Source organism: Chanos chanos, chromosome 6, assembly GCF_902362185.1.
Source record: "Chanos chanos chromosome 6, fChaCha1.1, whole genome shotgun sequence".
NCBI lineage: Eukaryota > Metazoa > Chordata > Actinopteri > Gonorynchiformes > Chanidae > Chanos > Chanos chanos.
This window is the reverse complement of record NC_044500.1, coordinates 41,599,628-41,627,446: the sequence shown is the minus strand read 5'-3', so window position 1 is coordinate 41,627,446 and position 27,819 is coordinate 41,599,628. Positions and strand designations below refer to the sequence as shown.

Below are 27,819 nucleotides of genomic sequence, written 5' to 3'. Positions count from 1 at the left end.
TAGTAATATATTCTGATACATTTCCCCCCTGTTTCCGTGTTCAAGAGCGGTAGCTGCAGGAGTCTAGGGGTAGAGCTAATAATACTGCTTTAATGGCTACACCTGCGGTTCTTACAAATCAGAGTTATGGCCCGGTAGATTTGAAGCTCTAGCTCCATCAATACCTAATCCCGTCTTTTCCAATTATGCCAATCAATCTCAACCCAATCAAAAGTAGGCTACATTTTCAAGCGACTCTTAGTGTGAAAAAAAGTACAGGTGTCTCACTTCATTGTATCTTGTTATCCTGCCACTGTGTGTCATTATCTTCTTTCCTATCACGCACAATATATTTTGTTAAATGCGTGCTGCAACACGCCAAACATCATCCCTGTACCTTCCATCCTGAGCCCTCACGTAGCAGAGACCTATTTGGTTTCGCCCTATTGCCCTTTAGTTGAAATCAGTGTTCCAGAGGAAGCATGTAGCTAAAACTAGTCATTCTGTATCAAATCAGCCACGGCAAATGACTTAAGAGAGCACTGAAAACCTGCAAACATCAGCAATATGTCTGATGTTATATTATTGACCCAGGGCCTCTCTAATATACTGCTTACTGAGCTAGGTAAGGAAGAACTGCAGTTACACAAAGCATTTGACTTCTGATGACAAAAAGCAGTGGAGTGCTCTAAGTTCCCTGTAAGAGCACTGCTTGGTGCAAACCTGTTTTAATTTAGAAAGAAGAAAGCACAGTTTGGGAGTATGAGCAGCTTGGATCACAATCTGCTCAATGAATCAACAATTAAGCATGTGGCAGAGTCAGATAATTAGAATTCCTGTGACTGCAAGTACGCATCCAGGGAAAACACTGTACTGTAACATGTATACTGTCTCAAGTTAACAAGCATTGGATAAGAGTCTGGTGATTCAGCCAATCAGAGAAAAGCAATGGAGTGTGTTGCTCCAGAGCAGAGCAAAATGGCTGCCATTTGGAAATCCGGCACAGGCTTTTCCCCTAGATGATTCCATCTTCATTAAGCTCTTGTAATGACTGCAGCAGAGACACCAAATTGTGCATTATTGCATGCCCCAGCCTTCAACTTCAATTCACTTAAGCAAAATCCTTTTAATGATATTCCCCTGTGCCACAGTTGCACTTAGTAAAACAAACTCCACTGGGGCTTGGCCTGGTCCAAGGAGTTCCTCTACTGCTTTTAGACTGAATGTTTAATCAGAATCTAATTACTAAGTCTCTGTAAAGGAGCTATGACCAAGAAAAATATGGACTGATTGTGGGTGGTTATCAGCCTTTTGGTTTACACGAACAAGGGCTGAATAACATCCGTACAACAATGGAAAGTAGAACCGACAAACATGGGTTCATAATAGACTCCAGCTCAGCCTCTGCATTCCTCTAATTCTGAGAACATTCTGCTCGCTGGTCTCAGTTCCCCTCATTTTAAAGGGCTTTAATAATGAAAAACCTTCAGGAGAGCAGGGACACTGGAGAAATGATTAGCTGCTGAGATCTGTGGACCTGAAACCCAACTTTTCTTATGCTCCCTTCAAAACAGCTGAAGGATATTCCTGCTAATTAGGGAAACTCATCCCTATTGCCTCACCAGACATGAAAGAAATATGGGATTCACAAAGTTCTACCACTACCAATTATGCACACATTTGTCAAAAAGATATTTAAAAAAAAAAAAAAAAAAGTAGTGGTCCATGTAAGCACATTGATGGCAAAGAGGATTGTAATTGATCAAATGTCCCAGACTGTATGGGCAGTGTTCAAGGGAGGTTAATAGTGCAACGATGATGCAACGAATTCCAGTGGAAGTGAGGCCAACTGCGTTCTTCAAAGACAAGTAAACTAAAGAAATCACAACGTACCCTTACAAAAAACATCTAGACTCTTACACAGACATCTCCCTAGAATCTATGACGCATGCTACACTACCTATTGCACTAAGCTCAAGAAGAATCCTGCTCTTCCATACAAGAAACAGAACGATATCCTGATTTGATGGACTTATTCTGTTGAGTCAATCTTTTGGACAAGTTCCAACCAACCAAGCGGAAATTTAAAATAACACATTTTTCAAATTTCAATTCAGGATAGATTGAGTCACCTCAAAGTAACCAAACAAGTCAGTTAGGCCGTAAGAAAATGGAGTTAAATTGTCTTGGTTACAGCAAGCTCAAACCTAACCCTCCCCCAAGCAAGACCATGGTACAGACAAGTACGTCCCCTTTCCCACACCCTGTGACCAATCACGTACCAACCTGATTGGAGATGTGAGCCCCAGACCCATATCCCAAGCACCCGCCACCAGAAACCCATATTACTTACGCCTACTTTCATACATGCTCCTGGATTGGGCCCAGATTTTGAAGGGGTCGGGTTTCTTCTGGATGGTGCCGTCTGCCAGGGGCTCCTGGGGGGGCAGGCCTGGCAGAGGCTGTGCGGGTGGTGGTGGGGCAGCCGTCTCGGTAGACAAAGCTTGAGCCAGGTGAATGGGAGAATCAGTGTGTGCGCTGCGATGGCTTGACACACTGTGCTGGGAGCTGCCCTGACTGTCCTTTCTCTCCAATGGTTGCTGTAGATATGTGTGTGTGTGTGTGTGTGTGTGTGTGTGTGTGTGGAGTATGATTGAGAGAGAAAGGGGGGTGGGTTACAATAATCATTATATACATTTTCATTAACAAATACAATTTGCATTATTTATTTACTAAATTGGGTTGAAACGAGAACATCTTCTTTGGAGCATCCATTTAGCAGTACCTTTGGCAACAGTGCACTCAAAATGGCAACGTCAATAAAACATTATTGAACTGAACTGAGAGACAATAAGATAATAGAGATGAAGGGCAAAGCGGAGACAGACGCATGAAGAGCAATCAAACACAATTACCCAACTGTTCGACATCCTTATTCCTGTAAGCCTGTCAGAATTTCCAATTCCACTCCCATTCATGAAACCAGACAGAGGGTTCTCATTTTACCTTATCCTTACTATCACTGATGCTTATCTGTGATTGGGTGAATGAAAATGGGTTCGCTCAGGTCAGAGGACCCCGGGTAATGAATAAGCATTCCTGCCAATCTTGGAGAACATAAAAGTTTCCTCCAACTTTATCTCCAATATTTTTTAAGCTAGATGTCAGTGATCTTTTGCCAATTGTTTTCGATCAGGGTTTCAGAGGAGTTTCAAGTTAAATTCATCAACTGATTCATTTTTAATCAAAGGCGTGCACAGATATGCATCCTCTGTGTGGGCACAAAGCATAATTAAAGCAGTCTCAAGATTCCTTCTCCCGAAAAAAAAAAAAAAAAATGAAATAAATAATTAAAGAATTTAAAAATGCTGCTCTCCAAGGGTTGATGTAAAATGATCAAGTCTTCACAGCTAATGTGAAAAAGGAACACTACTGATATGAGAACATACTCTATTCTTTTTGTTCAACAGAGAACGGAATACAGTACTTGGCTGCAAAGTAGAAAAATAGAGACAGACAGGCTGAGAGAGAAAGAGAGAGAGACAGAGAGACGGAGACAGAGACAGAGAGACAGAGTGTGCCTGGCTTCTGATACAATGTAAAGCATGAAATGACGCTATGTTTCCCAAGGGGACAAAATAACACAGGGAAGTCTGCTGTCCATCTCTATAATGATCTCATACTCTCACCCGTTCAGTCCACAAAAGAGAAAAAAGGGGAAAAAGACATTGGGGTACATCCATATTATGGCCCTATAGGAAGAATATGTCATATTCCAGGGTCCTTTAGATAATGAGATCCCCTGGCCCTTTCACTGAGGGCTAAAATATCTTAGAAACTGTCATTTTTTTAACTGGTCAAAAATAAATACACATCTGTCATGCGTTATGCATCATGCCAAACTGCACGCACACAATAAGGTCCTCAGTAATTCCAATTCTGGGGTAAAAGACCGAAATTCAATTAACTAGCTAATTTGAAAACCTGTCATTTGAGACCCATATTTTTATGGGTCTGGCCATGGTGGATTATGGGAAAAAAAGCATTTCTATTCCATTAAAAATTAGGTTGATGTCATGGTCACCATATTATAAGATGAAATGTTGAGTCTGTCTAATCTATTATTGTAAATCCTGTTCTGTGTATCTCAATTAAGCTTCACAGCTTACAAAACAAAAGAACGCCGGAAGGAAAAAAAAAAAAAAGACTTTTTTTCCTTCGCTAATATTTGACATAATGACAATGCCCCCTGCTTGCCCCTGGGCTGGCATCCTGCAGCGTCTCCAGTTCCAGTGACTCATTACTGAAAAATAACCAAGCAGCTTTGTGAGAAATAAAAAAAACAAAACAAATTGTGCTTCCAGGTGCACCCCATGCTTTGCTTTCCGATCGGCCACCATTAAAACTCGAGCGAGCAGAGCATCAAAGAGTTCATCGCTACCCGCCTCAGCGGGTGCCTTGACAGGCAAAGCCCTGTTACATCTATTTTAAGGCTACACAACACAATCCAGCAAAAAGCGCTAGCACACTACACAAAACAGCAACAGCAACAGCAAAAGAGAGGGAGAAAACGAAAGAATGAAAGAAAGAAGAGAAAAGGGAACAGAATGACAGATGAGTGAGGAAGAATGGAAAAGAAAAAAAGGAAGAGAGAGGGAAAAAAAAAAAAAAACAACAACAACAACAACAGTACTCACCAGCTTGGGGCTTTTCTTCGCAGGTGCAACCCCTGAAAAGCAGGAGGAAAAAAAAAAAAAAAAAGAGACCATTAATTACAACGCACACAATTTTCACCTTCCCCACAGGCAAGATCAGAAAGCATTCCCGAGACGGATAGCTGGCTCCGAATCGGGAGCGTCGGCAGTCTCTCGCCTGCGCCTGAATGATCGCCTTCCTCGTTCTAGCACTGAATAAAAGAGGGCAGACTGATCTCTCTGCATTAACAGCACAGCCCATCGGCCACACTCGCAGGGCTGGCTAACGCTCACTGGACCCCAAGCAGCCCCCACGCTAAAACAGCCAGTGTGTGTATGAATAAGAGAGAGAGAGAGAGTGTGAGAGAGAGAGAGAGAGAGAGAGAGAGAGAGAGACAAGAAGAGAGACAGACAGGAAAGAGAGAGAGAGGCAATGCTCAGGCAGGAGCTACAACTATTACCCATGGAGAAGGAGTCCAAGATACTGAACATTAAATTATAGGCAACCGTCAGTTCTCCTCTTACTGAGACCATCTTCCCGCGTCCGTTCACCTAGCGGCTTGTCTGTCGAAGGCTCCTGCATGTGGAGGCAGTCCTTGCTTCTCTCGTCTCTTGTGCTTCCTTTTTTTTTTCCTCCCGCTCTCTCTCTCTCTCTCTCTCTCTCTCTCTCTCTCTCTCTCTCTCTCTCACTTGCCCTCTCTGTCTCTCTCCTTTTTTTTTTTTTGTTTTCTCCCTCCCCCCTCCTTTGCCTCGATGTGCATCGCACACCCTCTCTCTCTCTCTCTCTCTCTCACGCGCACGCATGCTTCAACACTCCCCTCCCGTCCGATGGCTGCCCCCTCCCAATAATACACACACACACACACACACACACACACACTCCTCTTTCTCTAATCACATGGAGGCTGGCTCTGACAGGACCTGCATAAATGAAATATCCATACATATAAACACTGACCCAAAGTTAAACGGACCACAGGTACTAAAATAAAAAGAGACTGATGGAAAAACGAAAATATAGGCTCTGCAACGTGCAACTATCATTTTGGGTATCAATTTCAGTGTCACTTGCCATTTAATCCCAGAGCAAGTATGGTAGATTGCTAATCTACACCGCTGGCAGAGGGCTGTGAGAGAGGGGTGGGGGGGGCACGTATGAGAGTGTGTTGGATGTTTGAAAGAGCGAGCTTTGATCCTTGTCTGGTTTGGGGGGGGGGGGGGGGGGGGGGGGCTGCTATTGTGTAAGCGTTTCCAAGGGCAGGGAAGCAGTCGGCGTATCAGCTTCATCTCCATTCTAATGCAAATAAAAGAGCAGGACCACAAACTCTGACACGCCGCTCCTGCATGCAGCTCCAGTTCATTCATCATGTCATCTTCAGCCCCGTCCTCCTTCCCGTTTCATTAAAGCCACCTCCTATCAATACCGAACTCCACATTAGCCCTCCTTTTCCCCAACTTCATTTTTCTGATTTCAAGCCTTGGAACGTTGTCCCCCTCCTCCTCCCGCTCGACCCCCCCCCCCCCCAAGCCCAGCCCAGCCCAGCTCAGCTCAATCTGAGCTCTGCTCAACAGATTATCTTCTGTACAAATGTAATCTCCCTCTGCAGTGTGCCGTCTTCTCCTCTTCCACAGGTCATTAAATGTTAAAAGTTTCTGCAGCATCCTCAACATCCCTCTCTCTCTCTCCTTCCTTCTTTCCCTCTTTCACTCTATAATTTACCATTCTCTATAAAAACACCCATCAAAACAACTGCTTGAGTAGCAGAGCAGAGGGGACAGAAACAAACTAAACTAAATAAGAAAGCCTTCTTCTAGCTCGCTCGTGTCTGATGATGATGTATAGCAGCAAACAGGAAAAAGGACTGACCAGCCATTTTTTATAACACAGAACCACATCACAGAACTGAGTCAAACTCAGACCGCACTGCAAATAGAACAGTGTTCAGTCCCATTAACCTGAATGTGTTATTACCATCTAACTTTTCATAAGGGCATACATTATCTCTAGAATGTACGGGGGACAACAGCGTCACAGTCCGCCTGAATAAACTCTCTAAATCATCTAACCAAATGAATTTCCCTCCTTTCACAGTTACATTATATGCATATAATACAAATTATGAATGTTATATATGCTAACTTTAGTCAGACTTCACAACAATTGCATTGCACTTAACAATTTAACAAATTGTCTAGAGGACACTCTTCACAGAACAGTGAGTATCAGCTCAATATCCCCTAACAATTCAATCAATTTCCCTTTATTGCTCACATAATGGCTCCATCTGATTTCCACAGAGCACACACAGGAGTCCTCTATGAGATGACTGTTAGCAAAGAGGCTGATGTCATGAAAAGGGGGAGAGCAAGAGAGAGAGAGGGAAGAAAGAGAGAAAGAGAGAGAGAGAGAGAGAGAGAGAAGGATGGACAGACAGACAGAAGGAAACAGTAAAAGAAAAAAGCATGCTGCCCCTGTCTTGACTGGATAAAACTGCTAAAAACCCAGCAGGTCCATGGCAGCCAATGTTTCTGTCAGAACTGGTGGGTTGGACCTCCATGCCAGTACTCAGAGACACAAAGCTCCTAAGGTCAGCACGACAACATGTCCAGCTCAGCAGCGTCTAAATGGGGGCTATTAATGAGAAGATTTTGATGTAGAGAGGGTAGGTGCTTGGTGGACCCCCCTCTCTCGTCTGGGCTCAGAAGGACAGTTTCCCACTGTAAGGCCCATCTGTCACCGAGGCCAGGATGACAGACACACAGGGGAGACTCACAGACGGTCTTCTGGCAACGTCAGTAGCCTTAACCCTGTGTTTTCTCATTATGCACCGAAGCCAGTTTCAGTCATGCACAAATAAAGCCACATGCGATTAATGCCCGCAGTGTTAACACTGAAAACATGCATGTGTATGCGTGTGTGTGTGGTGCTCTCCAGCAGGAATGAGCAGATATTAGAAGTGACAGGGCATGAGGACACATTAAAGGTTGGCCCAGTGTGAATAACCCTGCAGATGGGATTGACTGAGACCAACTGACACTCCTACACTTCAGCTATCCACCAAGTAGCCCCTGTCCTGACCAAGCAACGTACAATTCACTTCTGATCACTTCCGCAAAGTCACACACACAAACACACACACACACACACACACACACACACACACACATGTTGCTCCACTGAGGCGGTGTGACCTGCCATTCAAAAACCACTTGAGGCTTTTACCTGTGTGCTTGTTTCTGAGCGGCTAGCAGCATTCTTGTGATTTTGAGAGAATGAGACAAGGGGACCAGCAGCAGAAATCAGAGGCGCCTGTCTTTGTCTGTCTCTACTGTCTGGTGGCATTTGGCTTGTGTAAAAGTGGGTGGCGGAGGGAGGTGACCCCCCAGTTCCCTCCCCCTCCCCCCATCCCCCACTTCATTGCACCATTTACTATCAGCTTCATAGGAAAAACCCTATCTGCGGAGTGCTGCAGAGCATTGTCATGGAAACAAGGAAAGATGTGATTGAAGAGATTCACAATTCCCCACCTCAAGGGTATGGAGGTGCAACGAACAGAGAGGTTATCACCTTGCCATTGTTATAGCAACCATTCCAGCACTAACTAAAAAAGATCCAGTCTCCAAATCAAAAAAAAAAAACCCTTCCGCAAGACTTGGCTTTGTTGGTGTGCCGCCAGACTGGCTTTTCTTACTTCATTGCTTTTCCGGAAAAAAAGGCTACAGCGCCATTCACTGTTGCCACCAACGGAGTCAGCAAAATTTTAATGCAAAGTGTGCAAAACAAAAATGCCCCCCCCCCCCACACACTTCCACTCCCCCAACATTAAATCAATTCCTTTTGTCTGCCATGCTCATCATTGTTATTTATCTTCCTCTGTCTGGTCGAGAACACTCTGTGTTGTTTTGACAGGACCACTGTTTACAAGTCCTCTTTGAAAACGTCTGTGGTTCAGATAAGAGTCTTAGGTAAACACACAAACGCTTTTATACATATATCCACTATTCACAAAAACAAAAAAAAACACAAAAAAAAACCCAAAACTTTTTTTTGTTTCCCCCGGTGTCTCTGCAGGACAGCCAATTCCGTCATCAACAGGGCAATTTAAAGCGTCACAACTAAAGGAGATCAACATAATGGCCGGTTTATCGAATTTCTAGCTCATTGAGATGCTATAGGAGGATCGCGTCTTGCGTAAAGCCTCCGATGCCCTTGTTTGAGCATGCCTGTCTCGTATCTGCTGGGGGGGGGGGGGATGAGCATGGCATCTCGTGCTGTCAGAACTGATTGATGATTCATAAGCGGAGCAGATCTAGAAGAGTCGTGCACCTTTATTTCATCGCTCTGTCCACATCCGTCCTCTCCAACGCTCCATCCATCGTCAGCGGACGCCGTGATAATGAAAGGCACTGAGCTGGGTTGGCTTTGCACGGGCTTTGTCCTCCATAAGTCATGTCTCTTTGCAGGAGGCGAAAAAGAACCGTTTAGACTCCGGTACCCAGGCCCTTTCAGTGTATATGACTCTGGATGACATTAACTGGCCCACACTTTTAGTGAATAGAAATGAATCAGGATTGTGGGCTATTGAATCTCACCCATCAGGTATTCAGCATGCATACACTTTACTCTACTGATTACCCACAGGCACAACAGATGCCTACATCTCCTCTCGCACGCATTTGGAGCGATGACATTTAGACCCAAACAGAGCAGTGCTGGAAACAAATTAAGAGTGGAGAAAAGCCTCTTGGGAAGGGAGAGATGAATTATGGGGGCCTATCACAAAGCGGTCGTAGTCACGGAGACAGAGCGAGTGAACTGGGACTGATGGATACAGAAAACAAACGGATAGGCATTGTAAATGTTTGTTTAGGTCCCTAAACTTGGGTTGATTTTTCTATAATAATGAAGGACCAAAAAAAAAAAAGAAAAAAGGCGAAAACATCACTCGTATGAGAGCAATGGTATTAGAAAAAGCACAGACTAAGAAGTGTCCTCAAAAAAGATCACTATAATTTCCACCCACAGCAAGCGACTTGACAGGGTATAAGCATGCATGCTTGCAGTATGCCGTTATGCGCTGTTTAGTGCGTTTGGGGCAATGTTGCATGTGTTATTAACAAGACAGGCATACAGAACTGCTGCCATCCCTGGAGGATGAAAACATGTGTATATAGGGGGATGTGGAAGGAGGAGTGAATCATGCGTCAACCAATTACGGCCCTCCTTGAGCTTTCGTGTGAAGCTTCCTAATTGGCTCCCCATTTGCTGCCTTGGGATGGATTCTAGTGTATAGTGAGGAAGGGTGGGAGAATTGGATGGAAGTGGAAATGGGGGAGGGGGGGGGTCAGTGGGGGGAAGGGGGGGGGGGGCGTGATACTGACACCAGGATCAGCAATTAAAGGCGCGGCCAGAGCACGTAGAGTAATTACAGCAGCCCATCCAGATCTCCCTCTCATCGGGGGGTGTCTGCGTCCTGTCTTATCTTTCCCAGGTCTGGACAGTCTAGTCGGAGGGACGTCCTCGGTACGCCGAGATCCGTCTCTTTCAGGCTTAAATAACTGCTGTTTATTGGTACACACTAACTGTGCCCCTCTAATGGAGGGTCAAGGTTACGACAGCACTCTGATAATGAAGATTAAATGCAAACAATGAGGAGCTACGGTGCGGCTTAAAGCACTCTGCCTCGTTGGGTTGGCCTCCGAATGTTTACGCCGATCCATTTATCATACGACTGGAGCCCTGCTCTTCGCCCAGCCCGCATACGTTACACGTGACGGCGGCAAAAGTGCTTGGACATCAAGTCTCCACGGTATTCGTCAAAGACTAGAGGACAATGAGCCCGTTTGAAGAAACTGTTAAACTCAGAAAGCTTGTTTTATTGATGACGCGTGAAATATGAAAGCGTTGTATATGCGTCTTTATGGGTTTTGTAGCCGTCCCAAATGACTAATGGCGCTGTCTAATAAAACCAAGACGCCTGACCCTGTGTTAGTGTAGTCTGTGCCAATTTCCTTTTTTTCCCCCAGTTATATGCACTTAGCCTAACAGGACAGATAAGAGCTCTTTTTTAATTCATCAAATTAATAATCCAAGAGCCAGCCTCAACTGTTTTGTCTGTGAAAACAGTCCAATTACAATTTTCACAATGTGAGTTCGGGGTCCTTTTTGTGGCTGCTCACAAAGCCCAGGGATTTAACTGAACAAACCTTTAATTCAATCAGTCTCGCGCATAAAAAAATCTTTTCAGACACTTTTGGGAACAGCTAATATCATAATGCCAGTCAAACGGAGGTGTTTCGCTCCGGGAAAACATCACCATGAAACACACCCACTCAAACACAAACACACACACACACACACCAACAATTGTTTTTGGACAAAAGTTTGGACAAGAGGACATTCCAATCCGCATCCAAAGACAGCATCAGCTACAAACACTTGATAACAGTCAACACTGATGTTTCTATTTTTAACTCTCCTCCTTGAATCAGAGACACAAAAAAAAAGACACCGGAGTGTCAAGCAGGTCTGACAGAGAGCGAAGACATGCCATTCTCAAGAGGAACGCCAGTCGCAGACTCCGTATTCATGAGACGCCCTAACCTGAGTCACAGTTTCCACACGAGCCTTTCTCTCTGTCTGTTCTCCTCTCTGTCACTCTCTTTCACTCACCCCTCCTTCACTGATGAATGCTCTTCTGCTGACAAGCTTTACCTCTCCAGCCGACATCCCCGCTCTCTATGGAACTCATACGCGCCGGCGTTCACAAGTATGTGCGCACGCACGCACGCGCACACACACACACACCCACACAGTCACTCTCTCTCTCTCTCTCTTAGCGCAGACTTTAAAACCAGCTCAACGCACCTCTCTGCACCAGCATGGTGACTTCACTGCCTTTGGGACATTTGCTCAGCAGGTCCACCACCTGGTTATGCGTCATACTCTGCACGTTTCTCTTGTTCACCTCCACGATAATGTCCCCTTCCCTCAGACCCCTGCAGCGGGGGTAGTCCACGATCTGCTTCACCCTCTGTCCTCCTCCAGACGGGCTGTCTGCAATAGTGAAGCCGAAGCCCTTGTCTCCTTTCTCCATGTGCACAGTGATGAGCTCAGGCTGCGTGGCGATCGAGGAGGCCAGCGTGACCACGTCGTTGGGGTAACCTTCGCCGGATGCCACTTCGGCCGAGGGACTGTGGGCACGTGGCTCCTTGGTGCCGTTGAGGCTGCCGCCGGTCTGGCTGCCGTGGCTAGACGGCGAGTCATATATCTCCTGGCCGTTGACGATAATGGGTTCCTTATCCACGATGGCCACAGACGTGACCAAACTGGTGTTGGGGTCGTCGGGGTCGAAGGGCAGAGGGTAGCCACGGCACAGCTCCAGGTCCACCATGGAACCAATGGGAATGGACTGGAAGATCTTCACGACTTGAGCGTGAGTGTAGCCCAGCACACAGGTGTCATTCACGCTCACTATCACATCACCTGCCATCAAAGAAATAGAAAGAGAGACTGTTAGAGGGAGGAAGAAAAGGAGACTGGACAGACTCTGGAGATCCATGAGGCTCTCAACCGCATCATCACAATCTCACCATAACATGGCTGGATTTCACCATAACATGGAAGATTATGATTTAATGAAAAGAGAATCACGTTAGAGATTCACATACCTGTCTCCATTTTCCCATCTAGGGCAGCTGGGCCATCCAGCACTAGACTTTTAATCTGAAGGAATTCATCAGGCTCATCCCCTCCCACCACAGTGAAACCGAAACCCCGTCGGCTCTTCTTTAGTTTGGTATTTATGAAAGTTCCCTTCAGCTCTGCGGGATTCCTGGTGAAGAATGGCTTCCCTCCTGCCACACAAGCACAACACATGTGAGCTCCAGTGAGCCAGAACCCCCCGGAGACAAGGTTGTATCTAAATTTCCCCCCCGGTGGGGAAGCATGGAAGCTGCCACTCCAGTTCGAGTAGATGTGGAGGCATGGAGAACCGGAGAGGGTTTGACAGCCCATTGAGATGATCTATGCTCTACTCATCATGACCTGCCAAAAGCGCCTGATCACAGAGACTTCTACAGCAGCCCCGTTGAGAGCCACTCCAGGTGCCACACTGAATGCTAATCAGAGAACATGATAGAGTAGGTGTTTAAGGGGGGGGGGGATGGGTCGAGGGGAAGTGGAGAACGAAGTGGAGGTTCTCCGTCGACAGAACCGCGTCGGAATCTTCCACCTACGTCGGGGAGTTTCACATGTACTGTGTGCGTGAGCTGTAATTGGTGTAGGGTGGAGGAATTCATGTGCGGTTCGTTCGCGGGTGCCGTCACCTATCTCTCCTCTTGGAAAAATAGGTCACGTCAAGAACTCAAGAAAATAGACGGCAAGCGTGTCCAACGGAGCGGGAGAATGTCGAGCCTATAATCCAAACCCGTTTCCTCAGCCCCTCTTGCTCAGAGGCACCTGGACTTCAGTCAAAAAGTTATTATTCGATAAAGAGGCACAGATAAAGCCAAACATTAAGCCTTGAAAACTGTCCTCGGGGTACATTATAGAGAGTAACCAAAGGACAAAGCTAACAATAGTGAGCGCTGCAAATATGTGTCACTGAGAATAATATGCTCTTTGTGTGTACATGTGTGTGTGTGTGTGTGTGCGCGCGCGCATGTGTGTGTGTGAGTAAGTACATGTGCCAGTTAAAACCTGTATTCATAAGGAGCGAGCCAGTCCATATAAACAGGAATGGATGAGGAAAAAAATACAGAAGAGAGAGAATTGAAGAAGTGAAAAGATGACAGGGAAGATTCGTTAAGGGGAACATCAGGACCTTGGGCGCAGCTATTGAGGATGTGATATTCAGAGAAGAGGCTCTCAAAGAGAAATGAGTTCTGAGTACATTCTCAGCACCAGAACACAGTTTGATTAAGTAGCAGAACGTGTGTGTGTGTTTGTGTATGTGTATGTGTATGTTTCAGAATGTGACGAAACAGCACATACGTTTGGTTCCTATTTGGGGTGGCAGTGGGGGTGCTGACTGGGGGTCCCGGTAGGTCTCTTGATGGTTGCTGGCATAGCTGGCAAGTGGAGCTCCAGCAGATGAGTGTTCTTCAATCCATTCTAAAAGAGTGAAGGGAGCATTTCTGGGTTTTTTTTCTTTAGTCTTTATACAGTTGCACTTTATTTCTACACAGAGCAATACACTAATGTGCAACTGTAAGAATTAGATCCGGAATGGGTGAGAATGATTGGCAGGGATTTATACAGCAGTGCTCTTAGTGATACCCCTCTCAGAGTCAAATGTGTCGAGGGACAAACATATTCATTATTATGCATGATCAATGGCTGAATATCATTTCCGGGACAGATACTGAGCTTAACGGGGGGAGGAGAAAAAAATTGGAGGGTAATTAAGTCAGCAGAGTATCAAGCTGAGTTGGCCTGAATGAGGTCCCTAGAGGGGCAACCTCCATCAAACAGTGAAAGCCTTTAAAGAAACGATACAAAACATAAAACAATACTTCCTCTCGTATTAAAAACATCAAACTAAGTGCTTCTGAGAAAAAAACATCTATTAAATAAAGAGTGTTTGAGCTAATCTTTTTCAAACAATTGTCGAAATGAATCAATGGCGAAAAGAATTTCAGAAACTCCTTCTAACAATGCGTCAAAAGAAACTGAGAAAAATGCCTCGCGTCTCATTCAAAACTGCAACAGCCCCTCCGCTGGCTCACAGGCCGGGAGCTGCAGACACTCACAGACATGAATAAAAGAAAAAGAGATGACGCCTTGTCTGGCTGGAGACGAACCTCGAATGTACCGCTCACCTTCAGGTGGCTGCTGCTGCTCGAGCTGCTTCTTCCTCTTAGCCTCCAATATGGGATTCTCATACTGGGTCTTTCTGTTAATATGACTGAGGAGACGGACAGAGAGGGGGGGGGGGGAGAACAAAGGAAAAAGAAAAAGGAAGAAAGAGACGAGTTAGCAGCAGAGACGGTCCAAACAGCGCCAGAAAAGTGAGAAGTAAAAAAAAAAGAGGCAACAGAAAAATTGGGGGGAGAAAGAAAGAGAGAGAGAGAAAGAGAGAGAGAGAGAGAGAGAGAGAGAGAGAAACAGATGAGAAGAGATGGATTGAGACAGTGATAAATTGAAACACACACTGTTTGGCAGATTCTCTGGTACAAGGAGCTCTAAATCTCCACAGCCCTAGGCCAGGAGAAGAGACAGTGACAGGGCCAGAGAAGCAGAAACATTAGACAATCTTCTCAAAAAAAAAAGGGGGAAAAAAAGTGCTACTTCGGGACAACAAGCCAACTCGTCTTCAAACGTGATTCTGCCCGCGAAGGGCTCCGGCAATTATGCGAGAGATAACTTTCAAAAAAAAAAAACATACATCTCAAAAGACAAAACATGGCCCCTCTTCCTCAGAGGTATTGCTTTGAACAACATCAAAACTTTTCAATGCATTCATATTTATGCACATAAACCAACTGGGAAAGACTTCAAGTGGGACGAGAGTGCATGTTGATTCAAATTGATAGAATAGCCTGTATTCCACCATGAAATGGCCCTGATCAAAATGAAAGCGGATGTTTATTTTTTTTTGAAGTAGAGGCGTGATGAAAAAAGGTTGCAAGGAGTCAAATATAAGGTTGTGTAAGCGAAATTGGCGTGAGAGTAAAGGCAGGTGCCTGGAAAATCACTTACTCTACGTAATAAACTCCGTATACAGGGTCGTCTATCTTCTCCCAGCCTGTTGGCAGCTCTGCAACGAAAGAAGGTGCAGGAGGTTAAAAACATTACTGCTGCAAATTAAAGTCCATGATAAGAATCTTGTCTATTCAATATCACATTTCCCAGTCTATAAAGACCCTCTGTGCATTGCCTTGGCATCACTCTCGACCGCAGGGCACCTACGGATGACGCTACGGGTTTACAAACAGCACCGTGCCAAGGTAACGTTCTTTCCATTTGAATACTTAGTTTTAACAGAGATGGGAAGAGAAAAAAATATGCCCACACACTGACATTTGTGTTACTGAGTGATAAAGAGACTGAGCTATAAAAGAAGAGTTGAATATGCTTATATGGGTCTTTGTATAAAACGCTCTTAACAAATTGATACGTTTTCATTTACTTTCACGTTCACCGTCTGCTTCCAGTGCACAGGTGGAAAAAGGCTCTTTGTCAGGTGATGTACAGAACAGACCCTGACATGTTCACCTGCTCATTCAGAAGAACAGCGATTAAAAAAAAAAAAACTAATAAAAATGAACTAGAGAAGGTAGATATGTATGTAAAAATATAATGTGAGACATACATATATTCAACACCGCTGTTGTTTTAGAAAGAAAGAAAGAAAGAAAGAAAGAATCTTCCATCAAAATTTACTACACTCTGCATTGTACTCACTGCGCTGCATTAGTAGGCAAATTTAAACTCTCTACTGCTGTGGTTTTCTTTGACAAAACCATTTTGAATAACAAGATGAAACAAAATAAAACGCATTCCGATGATCCACAAGGCCAAAGGAAGCATCACTACTACTCCCCTGGATATGACAGCTTTATTGCAAAGGCTCTTAAACGACCATTGAAAGCTGCATACGTTCATAATTTCTTCATGTGAGGAAAAGTAAAACTCATTATCTCTGTCGAGCAGAATGATATTGAATTAAGCTGATTGGTGCATTGTCTTAATGAATCTATGAACGTCATAAGACGATAATTTTCACATGAATTACAAAAGAGAGCCGTTTCCCATGATCGCACTCTGCGGTAAAAACAATTACGATACCCCGGATTTTAAAAGAGCCGTAGCCACGCGCAGGCAAGGCCGCCCCAAAGCGAGATGTTTTGCTTCCAATGAAATGAGAGTTTAGCCAAGTAAGAACCAGGAACTGAAAATTTGAATATGAATAATTCAACAGGCCTATTTTTTTTTTTTTCCATCTGATCAAGTAATCCATCCAGCTGTCATTTGGAAGTGTTCCTGTAGGTTTAAAATCACTCATCTCCTTTGGCTCGTCTGTACCCCCCCCCCCCCCGCCTCTCTCTGAGGGAACCGGAGAAGCTCTTGAGAGGAAGAACTGGTAGGGCAAATATGCTCATCCCACCCCACACCCCTCCGCTCCGTACGACTGGGACTCAGGTGACAAATTGCCTATTAAACTGTTTGCATCTCATTGTGCTCTGTGCTGGATTTGATTTCTCGCCTGCGACTGGCTGCTTAGCGCGCCGACATCTACTGTCCCGACCTGACAAAGACCCGAGCCTCTGTACAATGGCATTTTTGCAAGGCTTCAGATTTCTCTGATCAATAACTATCGACTGCGCTCAACCAATCTCCCCGAATACAAACACAAAGGTCTCTGGGTCACTGCTTACAGCGTGAAATCCATTTCTTCCACAAAATCAAAGTTCAGTTTCACACGCAGACATTTTTCAGCAGCCGTAGCTCGCTGGAAACCACACGATATGAACCTACAGTTTATTTAAACGATGGTGCTTATATGAGAGTGTTGTTCATATTTCATTATAAAATGACGGACTGGCTTCTGTCTGTTTTGTTAAATGTAGTCGGCTCTAATATTGCCTGCTAGATGTATGCGAAGAGAAACTCTATTTGCGTCTCACACAAGTAAGAGGGGAAGTTCGATTGTGAATGTTGGATTGGTTCTGAGAGCGGAAATGAATATCTAATATTATATTATGCAAATTGCTTTCAATAAATTCTTTTTCCAAACTGCCAATGATGGTTCAAGCTAGTCATTTCAACCTCTGTGCAAAACAAACAAACAACCAAGAGGTAATGGCAGTGGGTGACGGCAGGATAGCCCAATGAAGCAGAGACTAGAGGCATGCAGCATTGTAGGGTTGTGCAGTAAAAGAGGTTTCCCCTGAGGAAAATGGCCTACCTAACTCATTGTCCAGCTCCTCTGTATGTACCCCTTCTTCTCCAGAGAAAGGAAAAAAAAAAAAGAAAGGGAAAAAAAAGAGGATGTGGGATGGGGGGGAGGGAGGAAGAGGGGTTGGGGGGGGGGGGGGGGGGGGGTGTTGGTGAAGGAGGAGTCGGTGAAAAAGAAAGGAAGAGTTAGTACACAAACTGCAAGTTTAAGCTTTCAAACCGGCCTGTGGAAAAGCATTATTGTTAGGTAGAGTGAAAATGATTGCTTGTTAGAGAAAGTGTTCAATTTTTTTTTTTTTTAAGACTCGTCCTTGGACAGAAAAGATGTTTACTTGTAGAACCAGTGGGTGGCACTATCCTCAAACATTTAGGGTAACATCAAAGGTATCATCGGCATCATCATAATTTACAGAGGAACGCTGTATGACGCAAATGCATCCTTTCACAGAAATACTGTTAGAGTTTAAATATCTAACGTAATAAAACTATTATGCCACTGAGGGAGAAACAGAAATAAATGTACATTATTCCAGTCGGGTTAAGTGTACATTCACAGGCATTTCAAACCCTCCTTAAAAAAAGAAGCAAGTGGACAGCCCAGTTGTGTGAAATTATCACTATATTCTCCCATTAGGATGAATAACCAGCAAGTTCCATTGTAGAGCAGGGAACAGACAAGGGTAAGATAGATGGATCAACCCTTAATTCAAAGAGTATGAGGCGGGCGGGATTCCCACTGCAGGACAGGAGGGCACTATTTATCTGTGCTAGATGATGCGTGAAAACCTGCGAATCGTTAAGATTTTAGGGCTCCTAACAGCACGATGAACCTGAATATGACATCCTGCAATAACTAATGCGGCTCAAGAGTGCCACCTACAGGCCACTAATGGTATCACACAGGCACTCAAAATGATTACTTCACTCAAAAGCACTTATAAAAAAAGGCTTCCAGAAATAGGTGTGTGCTTATATCAGAAAATTAACAAATCAAGACAGCTATAATCAGCTGTGCCAGAAATAGAACAAAGTGTCCATACCATCATCTTCACATTCTTCTAGGGGTTTTTGTGGTTTATCCAGGCACCGAGGGTCGATCCAGGATGTCGTCTTTGTGTTGTGGCTAAGATTAGACACAGAAGACAGACAATATTGTTTCACTAAGATGTAAAACTCTGTCTGAAAAAGAATAACATCTTTCATTTCTTCCTTCAATTGAAACTTTAAGAGAAAAGCACAAAAATGATAAAAGGCTGCATTCTGTCAACTTGTTAACCACAAGAGAATTCTCATAAGAGAGAGACGTTATCTAAGATATATATTTCATCAATGACCCCATATTCTACAGAAATACATAAGGGTAAGTTCATCGCATTTCGATACTCAAATTTCGATATCGATAAATCGATGAAACAAACATCGCACAGAAATTCTACAGTTAAAGTGTCAGAGCAACATCGTACTTTCCTGCCTTGAATTCAATGAAACGCACTTATTGGCATGTCAGAACTGAAAGCTGACGGTGTGCGTGTGCGTGACTCTTCTTACTCTATAAAGTAGACCTCTCCATTTTCTGTGTAAGCCATCTCCCAGTTGTCAGGCAGAGGCCCGAGCGGGTCCTCTTCGGGGGGATGGTGGGGGTGTGTGTGCGTTTGCTGAGAGCTGTCCGTGGTTGACGCCGAGGCGTTGTTAAGACTGTAGGAGGGAGCGTTGTCACGGGCGTAGGGTCGCACAGAGGGATGCTCGTCAAGTTCACTCGAGTCTCCTGCAGAGCACAGAGAACACACGCATACTCTCTCAATGATGAACACACACACGCGTATCCACACTCTAGCCGCTGCCGCCTGTGTGACCTGTCCGCATGGCACCCTGCCGGACTTGAGAGGCATTAGGTGTGTGTAAGCATTTAAACTCCCCCTCACACTCATTTCCTGTTCTCTGTCCTATGCAGTGATCAAATGCTATTCACACACTCTCCAACACCTTGCAGTCTGTCACCGTAACAAACAAGTGGAATCAACAACCTCTCCATCAATGTGCAAATATACACAGAGGCCAACTCTTAACCTTTAAAGAGTGATTCTCTGAATGAGTTGCGTAATTCTTTTTTTTTTTTCTGGGCACGTTTCAGAATAAAATCATAGTCTATCGCTAAAATGAAAGCAATAAGTAAGGGAGACGAGACCGCTTGACGCAAATGAACTAAACTCTAAAACTGACTTGTAAATCAGGTGTAAATGAAGCTGTGAAGACAGGATAAGAAAAACATAATCGGGATTACGCTGGTCGTCTGTGTAGTGAGGAAATGCAGTGCAACACGAGCATGCTAACTGACCTTCATGTAATGATTTACACTGCTGAACATGTCTAGGACCAAATGAGCAACTTGCCAACTCATGCATCATGAAAGATCCTATTTGCCTGTAAGCTTTTAATGATTGAAATCCCTCGGGGTAAAGTTATTTAGTAACATGTTTCAACAGATTGCTGAGTAACTGATCAACAAATAAAACAAGAGAGCCCATCTTGTAGTTTTCCAACACTGGAGCTGAAACCATTCATGGCAGCCAGATGACACCATTTTCTGTCTACTGGGAGAGAGACAGAGTGAGGGAGAATGAGTGAGAGAAAGAGAGAGTTAGAGAGAGAGAGAGAGAGAAAGAGAGACAGCTGAGGAGGGAGAACAAGAACAGATCACCAGCGTCTGGCAGATGTGCTGTCGACGTCAGCCGGGCTGCTTACCTGTGAAGCTACTATTCATTTCAGGCAGTTCGTCATCATCCTCAGTCTCCACAGGCACTATTCCAGCATTTTGCATTTCATTGTAAGACTTGGTGCGTCTGGGAGTGGAGTGCTGAGAGCCAGGCAGGCTGTCTTGCAAAGCATCACTGGTAATCACTTTCCCACTAGGGGGCTGGCTCGGCGGCTTGGGTGTTCCATAATAGTTACCTAGGCAACAAGAGGATATTAGCATGCTTTTTTTTTTTGTTTTTTTTTTCCTCCAAAAACGGGAAGGGGGTGTTGGTGGTTGTGGTGGTGGAGTGGCGGGGGCCAGGGGTATTGGTGATTGTGACGGGGTGTCTTGCCAAATGGCTGAGTCTTTGTATACAGACAAGAAGAAAGAGATGTTATGGCAGTTTGCTTTCCAGTACATTCTAGTGCAGGAAGTCAAAGGCTGTGCTAGAAAGTGTCTATTTTCTCTCACTAGAAGCATTGTGCAGTGATCATACGAAATAGACAGAACTGCAAATCTGCACAGCATACATCACACCACTTAACACTGATATAATTTAATTGTATCAGCTCAAGACCCATTTAAGGATCAGTTTTAACACAGTTATCAACTACTAATGAGCTACTCAGTTTCTGGTCTAAGCAGACAAAGCCAGTATTGTATTGTGTTCAATATTACATATCCAAAACACACTTACACACTCTCACACACACACACTCTCTCACACACACACACACACACACACAAGCATGATGAAATAATGTGAAATATCAAAGTGCTGGTTACTGAGACTTCACAGGGCCAGGTATGAAATCTGTTTTTCTTCGTCAGAATGAGAAATAATTCATTCAGTGTTCCATCAGCACATACAGTACAGTACACTGGTACACAGAAGTCAGATATATTCCAGAATTCATCTTCTATTAAATAGGCGCATTTCAAACATTCTGTCTGCTTCTTCATATTTGAAATTTTCACAAACATTCCTCATTAAAAGGTACATTTTCACTAAATGCCATTGCAAGTACAAACAAAGAAGGTTTAAGCATGCATTGAAAAAAAAAGAAAACAAAGTCCTTACCCTTTCATCAAAATAGATTTTTTTAAATAATACTAATTAAAAAAAAAACACTATTACATATTTGAGCACAAACTGCAATAACTGCTTTGAGATTCACCTTCATAAGAGCCAATCTCCAGAAGCGTCCCACTCTGTTCAAGCTTTAGGAACTCCTCCACAGAGAGGAAGTTATAATCTACTCCGGGGACTTCTCCGCCACGAGGGGGTCGGGTGGTACCTGTTGATATCAGCAAAAAAAAAAAAAAAGGCAGTCAGTCATAAAATAATTACTCTGCTAAATCTAAATTTTTTCTTTTTTCTGAGGCCTTCACATAAATAAACACAGTCTCATGCGCATGCACGCACACGCACACACACACACACACACACACACACACATACACACACACAAATGGTATATCACAGCGCTTTTAGAGTTAAGAGACCTCCTTCTGATGAGCAATTGAGCAATCCCTTAATTTAAACCTTAGAGCATTCAAACAATGAAAATCAATCTCACAGATTATACATTGAGATAATCTGAACAAGGTCAACCATGTCCAACTACATGAAGTAACAATAAGGCAATCATATATATATATATATATATATATATATATATATATATATATATATATGATTGCCTTATTGTTTTTAAAAAAAACAGTTAAAACATGTTAAGCAAGCAGAACAATGAGGAATGAGAAGACAAATAGGAGTGTTCAAAAATTTAAAAGAAAATATGTAAAAATGAACACGGTTCCGAAAAAAAAAAACCTCAACAGAGAAGGAGAGAATAGCACCTCGAAACCTGGCAGCCATGACAACCGCTACATGGTGGGGGCATGTTAGAGGACCACCGAACAATCTGGTCTCCGAACGGCTTGCACGTGCGACGTGCGACGTGCTAATGACTCCCGACATTCCAGCCATCATTGTGAATTTTGTGCTAACATACTTTACGCGACGGTGGCAGCGCAAAGCTGCTGCTACACACCGCCCTTAATTGATTACAGGAGGGGCAGGGAGAGAGCCAACTGATCTCTCTCGATGCCAGCCCTCCCTGACTGTGCCAACCTTCCCCCTTTCATTGGTCTAACTACATTCCCAGAGATTAAAGGAGCCAAGGGATCAAAGGCTCCATTCTGCTGCCCTGCCTCCTTCATCTTTACCTTCAGTCTCCCTTCACGCCAAACTAGAATGCATTCAAGCACCTTAAAAGTTGCTGCTAATAGATTCATTTGATAATCCTAAAGGTATTACTGTTATTATGCATCGTATCTCACTCTATACGTGCTCTCCACATGCCGATACATCAGATGGCGTTGTTCTATGGTCAAAAATGTTTGATTGTAGAGTTTCGTAGCTTAGTTGTCAGTCAGAAGAAATGTCCAAGACCTGTGCTTAATTAGCTCTCATTAAAGTGATGAAAACAAGTTAGTCAGCACTGTAAGGATGATATACATAACATATTGTTCAATCAGAGAATCAACCCACTTCATCATCCGCCTTCTGTCGTCATGTGAAATGATACATTTCTCATGAACATATGAAACAGATTCTCGTGTGGAGTTTGTCGTAGACGTTTCCGCCATAAGTCAGTAGGTTTATTGACTGCTTGTTGCACGTTATAAAGAAGTGAATAGTCATGTTTGCGTGGCTCTAGCCCAGCAGCTCATGTATCACACACGGTCTGTCATCTGTGTTTTTAGCCTTCAGATCTCCACATCACTTTCCAGGCATGAAAAAAAAAAAAATAGCTGATAAAAATAGCACCCTGAAGATGAGAGATGCTCTCTGGCAGCCATTCCAACGACAGCGGTGATAAATCAAAGATGTGACTATCATTCAGGCTCTGTCTTGATTTTCTCAATACCTTTCCAATGCAGGATGTGCTTTATAGCCTGCTGCAGAGGAAGATGGACTTTATAGCAGGATATGTTCTTAGATTGCTGTTTTATATACATGTCCATAACTACGCTGTGCTTTATTATTCATTAAATATTGACTCGTACTCATAAAAAGCCCACAATTATACATTGTTTTCACATAAAAGACATAAGTCGTTCTATAATAATTACTCTTCTAAGTACTACAGAGAAACGGTGCAATACACTGTACATTCTTATTATGCAAATATACAAGATTAAACATAATGTAAAAAAAAATTGTCGCTGTTGTGTTTCCATTTTATAGACATGGAGCACTTTTTTGTCCCCCCCCCAAACCCCGGTACAAATCATGAAAGAGAAAGGCTGTTTTTGAAGCATGTTTTTGTTCAATTATGTTGAATGGATGTTCAAACAAAGCCAACAATTAGAATAAGCATGGAGGTGTCACCTAACGGTATATACGCATTCAAACATACATTTAGTCCCCAGGGAGTGGGGGGAAAGGAGAAGTCATATGTTAATGTATTATTAAACCCCATAAAACAAAGTGTCACTTCACTACAGTGCCAAACAAACTACAAAAAAACAGCAGCAGTTTTCCCCATTAACCTGAATGACTCATCAAATCAGGACGGGTTTCAGTGAGGCCAATCTATTTCTGGCAGCAAAACGGCTTTGGAACAGACAGTACATGACTTTACACTCCTCAGTGTATTATAAAACCATTTTAAATGGCAACTGAACAGGCCTTAGCTCCTCATCAGCTCATAACACCGCATCTTTCCGTACGAAATGAAATGGTTGAAATTCTAAAGAGAATTGAGAAAGAAAAAGAGCAAGACTGAAATGGTCAGATCTCGGATCATCTCCGTACACAAAAAGGATTTGTGCATTCCGCTTCATATCAACATTTGGGATGACTACATTCAGTGAGAATGTAAATTGATGATTGAAATTAATATGCTATTTCAAGTTCATTTTAAAGATGGTTTAAATCTTTGGGGGCAATTGTAAGAGCAACAGACCGAGAGCATTCATTTAGGATTCTCATATTAATTTCCATGTTCATGACAAGAGGTGTAAATAAATTCAGGAACCCAAAACAGGCCCACATCTTCATCTGAATCATTTAAGAGGCTAAACTTCATTCGGGAGTATATTACACAATCTGTAATGGACTGTTCATGTGCAAACAAATATTTGCTGTTTAAGAATGTATAAAGCTCTGTTGAAGATGGCAGAACTGTAGAGCAACAACACCAACTAAAGGAAAGAGCAAGAAACCACAGTTTTTGAGGTCTATAACGACCAATTTTGTAATGAAGCTAAAGTATCAATAATAACAAGATTTTGTAAGACCAAGAATGTTTCTGCAGATATCTGGATGAGCCAGTTACAACCATTTCGCAACCATCTACTATAATCTTTTCACTGCTGTGAAGCATTCATTGGCAAGCAATGAACCTTGGTCTGCCAACACAACTGTAAACAAGCTCAAAACAGACATCGTTTTGACAATAGGTGTACACGTAAATGTCACAGGGATGTGTTATTGACACAGATATAGTAAACCGAGAAAACACGCAGGCATTCCACTCCTATATATCTTTACATAAAAACAGTGCTGCTTCGCATGCAGTAAGACGTTCCGTTGCTAGGGACAACCCCGGAAGGATAGAATTCCTCCTGGCCCTGCCTTTGACAAAGAGGGGTCTCGTCTCCTTGGAGTTCACACAATTTTCATCTCAAAGCGCTGCAATGTAGAACGCAAACAACGAAGAGAAAATCACAAAATGCTCATGTGAGGAGCGAAGGAAAGGACAAAATCAATTCAAATCAGACCAAATGCGGATGAAACGCAGGGGCCTTGGAAAACCTGTGGGTCCGATTGACCTGGCAGAAATTTTGAGACAGAGAGAGAGAGAAAGGACCGTCCTGGCAAACAAACCTAAAATATGAGGAAGCAAATGTGTTCTGACTCAGCAACAGCTGCTGGGGAGATGTAGGCCTACAGACTCAGACAAGCTCTCTAGAAACTACATCACTGTCTGTAAGACCTTGACTGCACTCGTTCTCTGACGGAGCAAAAAAAAAAAAAAAAAGAAACTAATATAAACAACTCTCCCCCTCTTGTCCTGATATTTCTTATGAGTAAACACAACATTTTCTTCTCTTTTTGTCAACATACAGCCAATCAGTGCTAGCAGCTAATAGTGCCAACCCTTCACAATGCAAGGCAATTAGCCCAAGCTGCTGCCGGCCTCTTTCTTATCGGTGTGGTAATTACCCTACACACGACACCAGTCTATGAACTTAATAAGAGCCCATCCTCACTGCAGTTCACAGCAAAACATCCTTGGGGACATCGCACCTTCGACGACACCACGCTAGGTCTGGAGTTGAAATTGCTTTGTCTGTCTTATGAGGACATGACTTGAAAAGGTAGGGGACGCTGAAGACCCGTAAAGCGTTATTCGGGTTTCCAGAGAATGCGGTCCCCTTCGTGTACCCACACCCACACAACATCAAGGTTATGTCTTCAAGAGAAATGACTGACATCTTATTTTTAAATCACTATGACTGTTACAGTGGTGAGTGATGATGGTGACTGTGCAAAAATGCTCTAGCACAGTGGGCTGAGAGTTGTAACCACAATTGTCTCAATCAGCAGCTGTTAGCTCGCAGTCTAAACACAATCAGCAACCACAGTTCACTTACTGCTGCAGGACAGAGGCAATGTTTCCATGACACAGAACTCAAAAGAAAGCAATCATCTAATGGGCCTTTACGAAACCCTGCAAACCAATAACCCTGTCTGCACACATACACACCCATTTATGTACATGGACGCGCGCACACACACATACACACACACACACACACACACACACACACAGGCACAGAAATATTCTTAGTTCAGCTGTCATAGGTTCTGGTTCTAGTGTTCAGGCTGCCTGTTGTAATACCTAATGGAGCAAGGCTGTGTGTGCAGAGAATGACGTTCACTCCCTGGAAAAGAGCAGCGGGGTTTCACACCGAATCAGCGTCAGCAGGCTCAGCTCTGGCTCCCCAGCCTGCGAGCAGAGTGGAGCTGCTGCTGCTGCTGAAAACACAACACCAACCATCCTCACTCTCAACACAGACTACAGAGGCAAAGCACGACCCACCTCTATCAGTCAATCCATTTCTAAAAAAACAAGGCTCGTTATTTTAGATACAGACCGCAGCTATTTTCCATGTCCAGTGAATGAGTCTGTATTCCTCAGATTCGTACAAATACACATTTTGGAAAATGGTACACTATTCATCTAAGTGCTTCTGCTATGACTACTGTGTGTAATAAAGTCCATTTTGAAAGGTTAATAGATGTCTCCATCTAGCATCAGTACCACAAATTCAATATCGCAAATGAACTCAAACAAAGCCATTGCAGCCATGGTTTTAGTTCATATGAAACAAGCCTGATAAGATTAGGAGATAATGCATAGTATCTCTTCATCTTATCTTTCCATATCTTTCCACTGCCCTTCCAGGAGAACAATCATCCAGAGGTTGAACGAACCTGATTCTCTCTCTCTGCCTCTTCTCTGACAGTACAGAAAGGACCCTCCTCTGACCCTCAGTGCAGACAGGGTCTGGGCAAGGTGTTGATTCAGTTATGGGGCAGCTGGTTCAGACCTTTCCGTTTCTCCACATGTTTCTCTCTTATCACTGATCCAGTATCGCCCACCAGCTTGTTAACGCAGAAGTCTGTGTCTCTACTGCATGATGCCTAGAATGAGACAACTTTCTCACTCTCCACTAAACAATGCCCTGTTTCTGCCTCTCACTGTGGGAGGCTTTCCTCACAGGGCAGAGGAAATGTTTCTATTTGTATCATGGAACACATTTCTCTCATTAATCAAATAAAAACATGTTGACAGTGTTTGTGTTGTGTGTTAGTAACAAAAGAGGAAGGTTCTAGAAGGATGCGAAATAAATCAAGCTTTGCAGCTACTTTAACTACAGTGCATGAGCAGAACAAATCCGGTCTCTCATGCATATTTAATTCAAGATAGACCCTTTGGACTATTTTAAGGGGTCTATCTTGGAGTATCTCATTCGACACAGATTCTATAGTCTTTTGCGTCCCACAAAAACTAACAGTAAATCACACCACAAACTGCTAGGTAATAACACATGGTGCCATAGTATGAGTGTGTAATATTCAACCAATCAAAGAATACAATGGAATATATCTGACATTTACAGGGCAAAAATCAGACTACGCTTACATTTTGTTTTTCCATCTAGGTGTGTGCCACAGACACAAGCTGGATAAAAATAGCATACTTCTATACTGAGAGCTGAAAGCCAGAACCTAGAGTCAATAAAAGGAACCATATTTAAACAAGCATGCTCCAAAATACATCAAAAAGGCAACAAGGCACAGCTAACACATCTAGCTAACAAACAGGACCTATAAATAGAATTGTGTGAAAAATCCGTTTATTTCCTCTGCTAAAGGTTCCCAGAGTGCAGGAGCACCCGAGAGTACCGTCCCCTGAGCCATCAGTTCA

The 27,819-nt window shown here is 43.5% G+C and overlaps 1 protein-coding gene across 1 annotated transcript in view; it reads right to left on the bottom strand.

Moving 5' to 3' along the window:
• magi1b (membrane associated guanylate kinase, WW and PDZ domain containing 1b) overlaps positions 1-27,819 on the bottom strand; it is a 92,678-nt gene that overhangs the window by 9,864 nt on the left and 54,995 nt on the right. Inside the window, exons 3-14 of the mRNA XM_030776404.1 lie at positions 21,487-21,606; positions 20,317-20,523; positions 19,123-19,339; positions 18,615-18,697; positions 17,585-17,620; positions 15,376-15,433; positions 14,496-14,581; positions 13,669-13,788; positions 12,345-12,530; positions 11,542-12,159; positions 4,677-4,708; positions 2,333-2,579 (exon numbers count right to left, since the gene is read on the bottom strand). Of these exons, the coding sequence (XP_030632264.1) occupies positions 2,333-2,579; positions 4,677-4,708; positions 11,542-12,159; positions 12,345-12,530; positions 13,669-13,788; positions 14,496-14,581; positions 15,376-15,433; positions 17,585-17,620; positions 18,615-18,697; positions 19,123-19,339; positions 20,317-20,523; positions 21,487-21,606 (2,010 nt within the window). The remainder of the gene's footprint in view (positions 1-2,332; positions 2,580-4,676; positions 4,709-11,541; positions 12,160-12,344; positions 12,531-13,668; positions 13,789-14,495; positions 14,582-15,375; positions 15,434-17,584; positions 17,621-18,614; positions 18,698-19,122; positions 19,340-20,316; positions 20,524-21,486; positions 21,607-27,819) is intronic.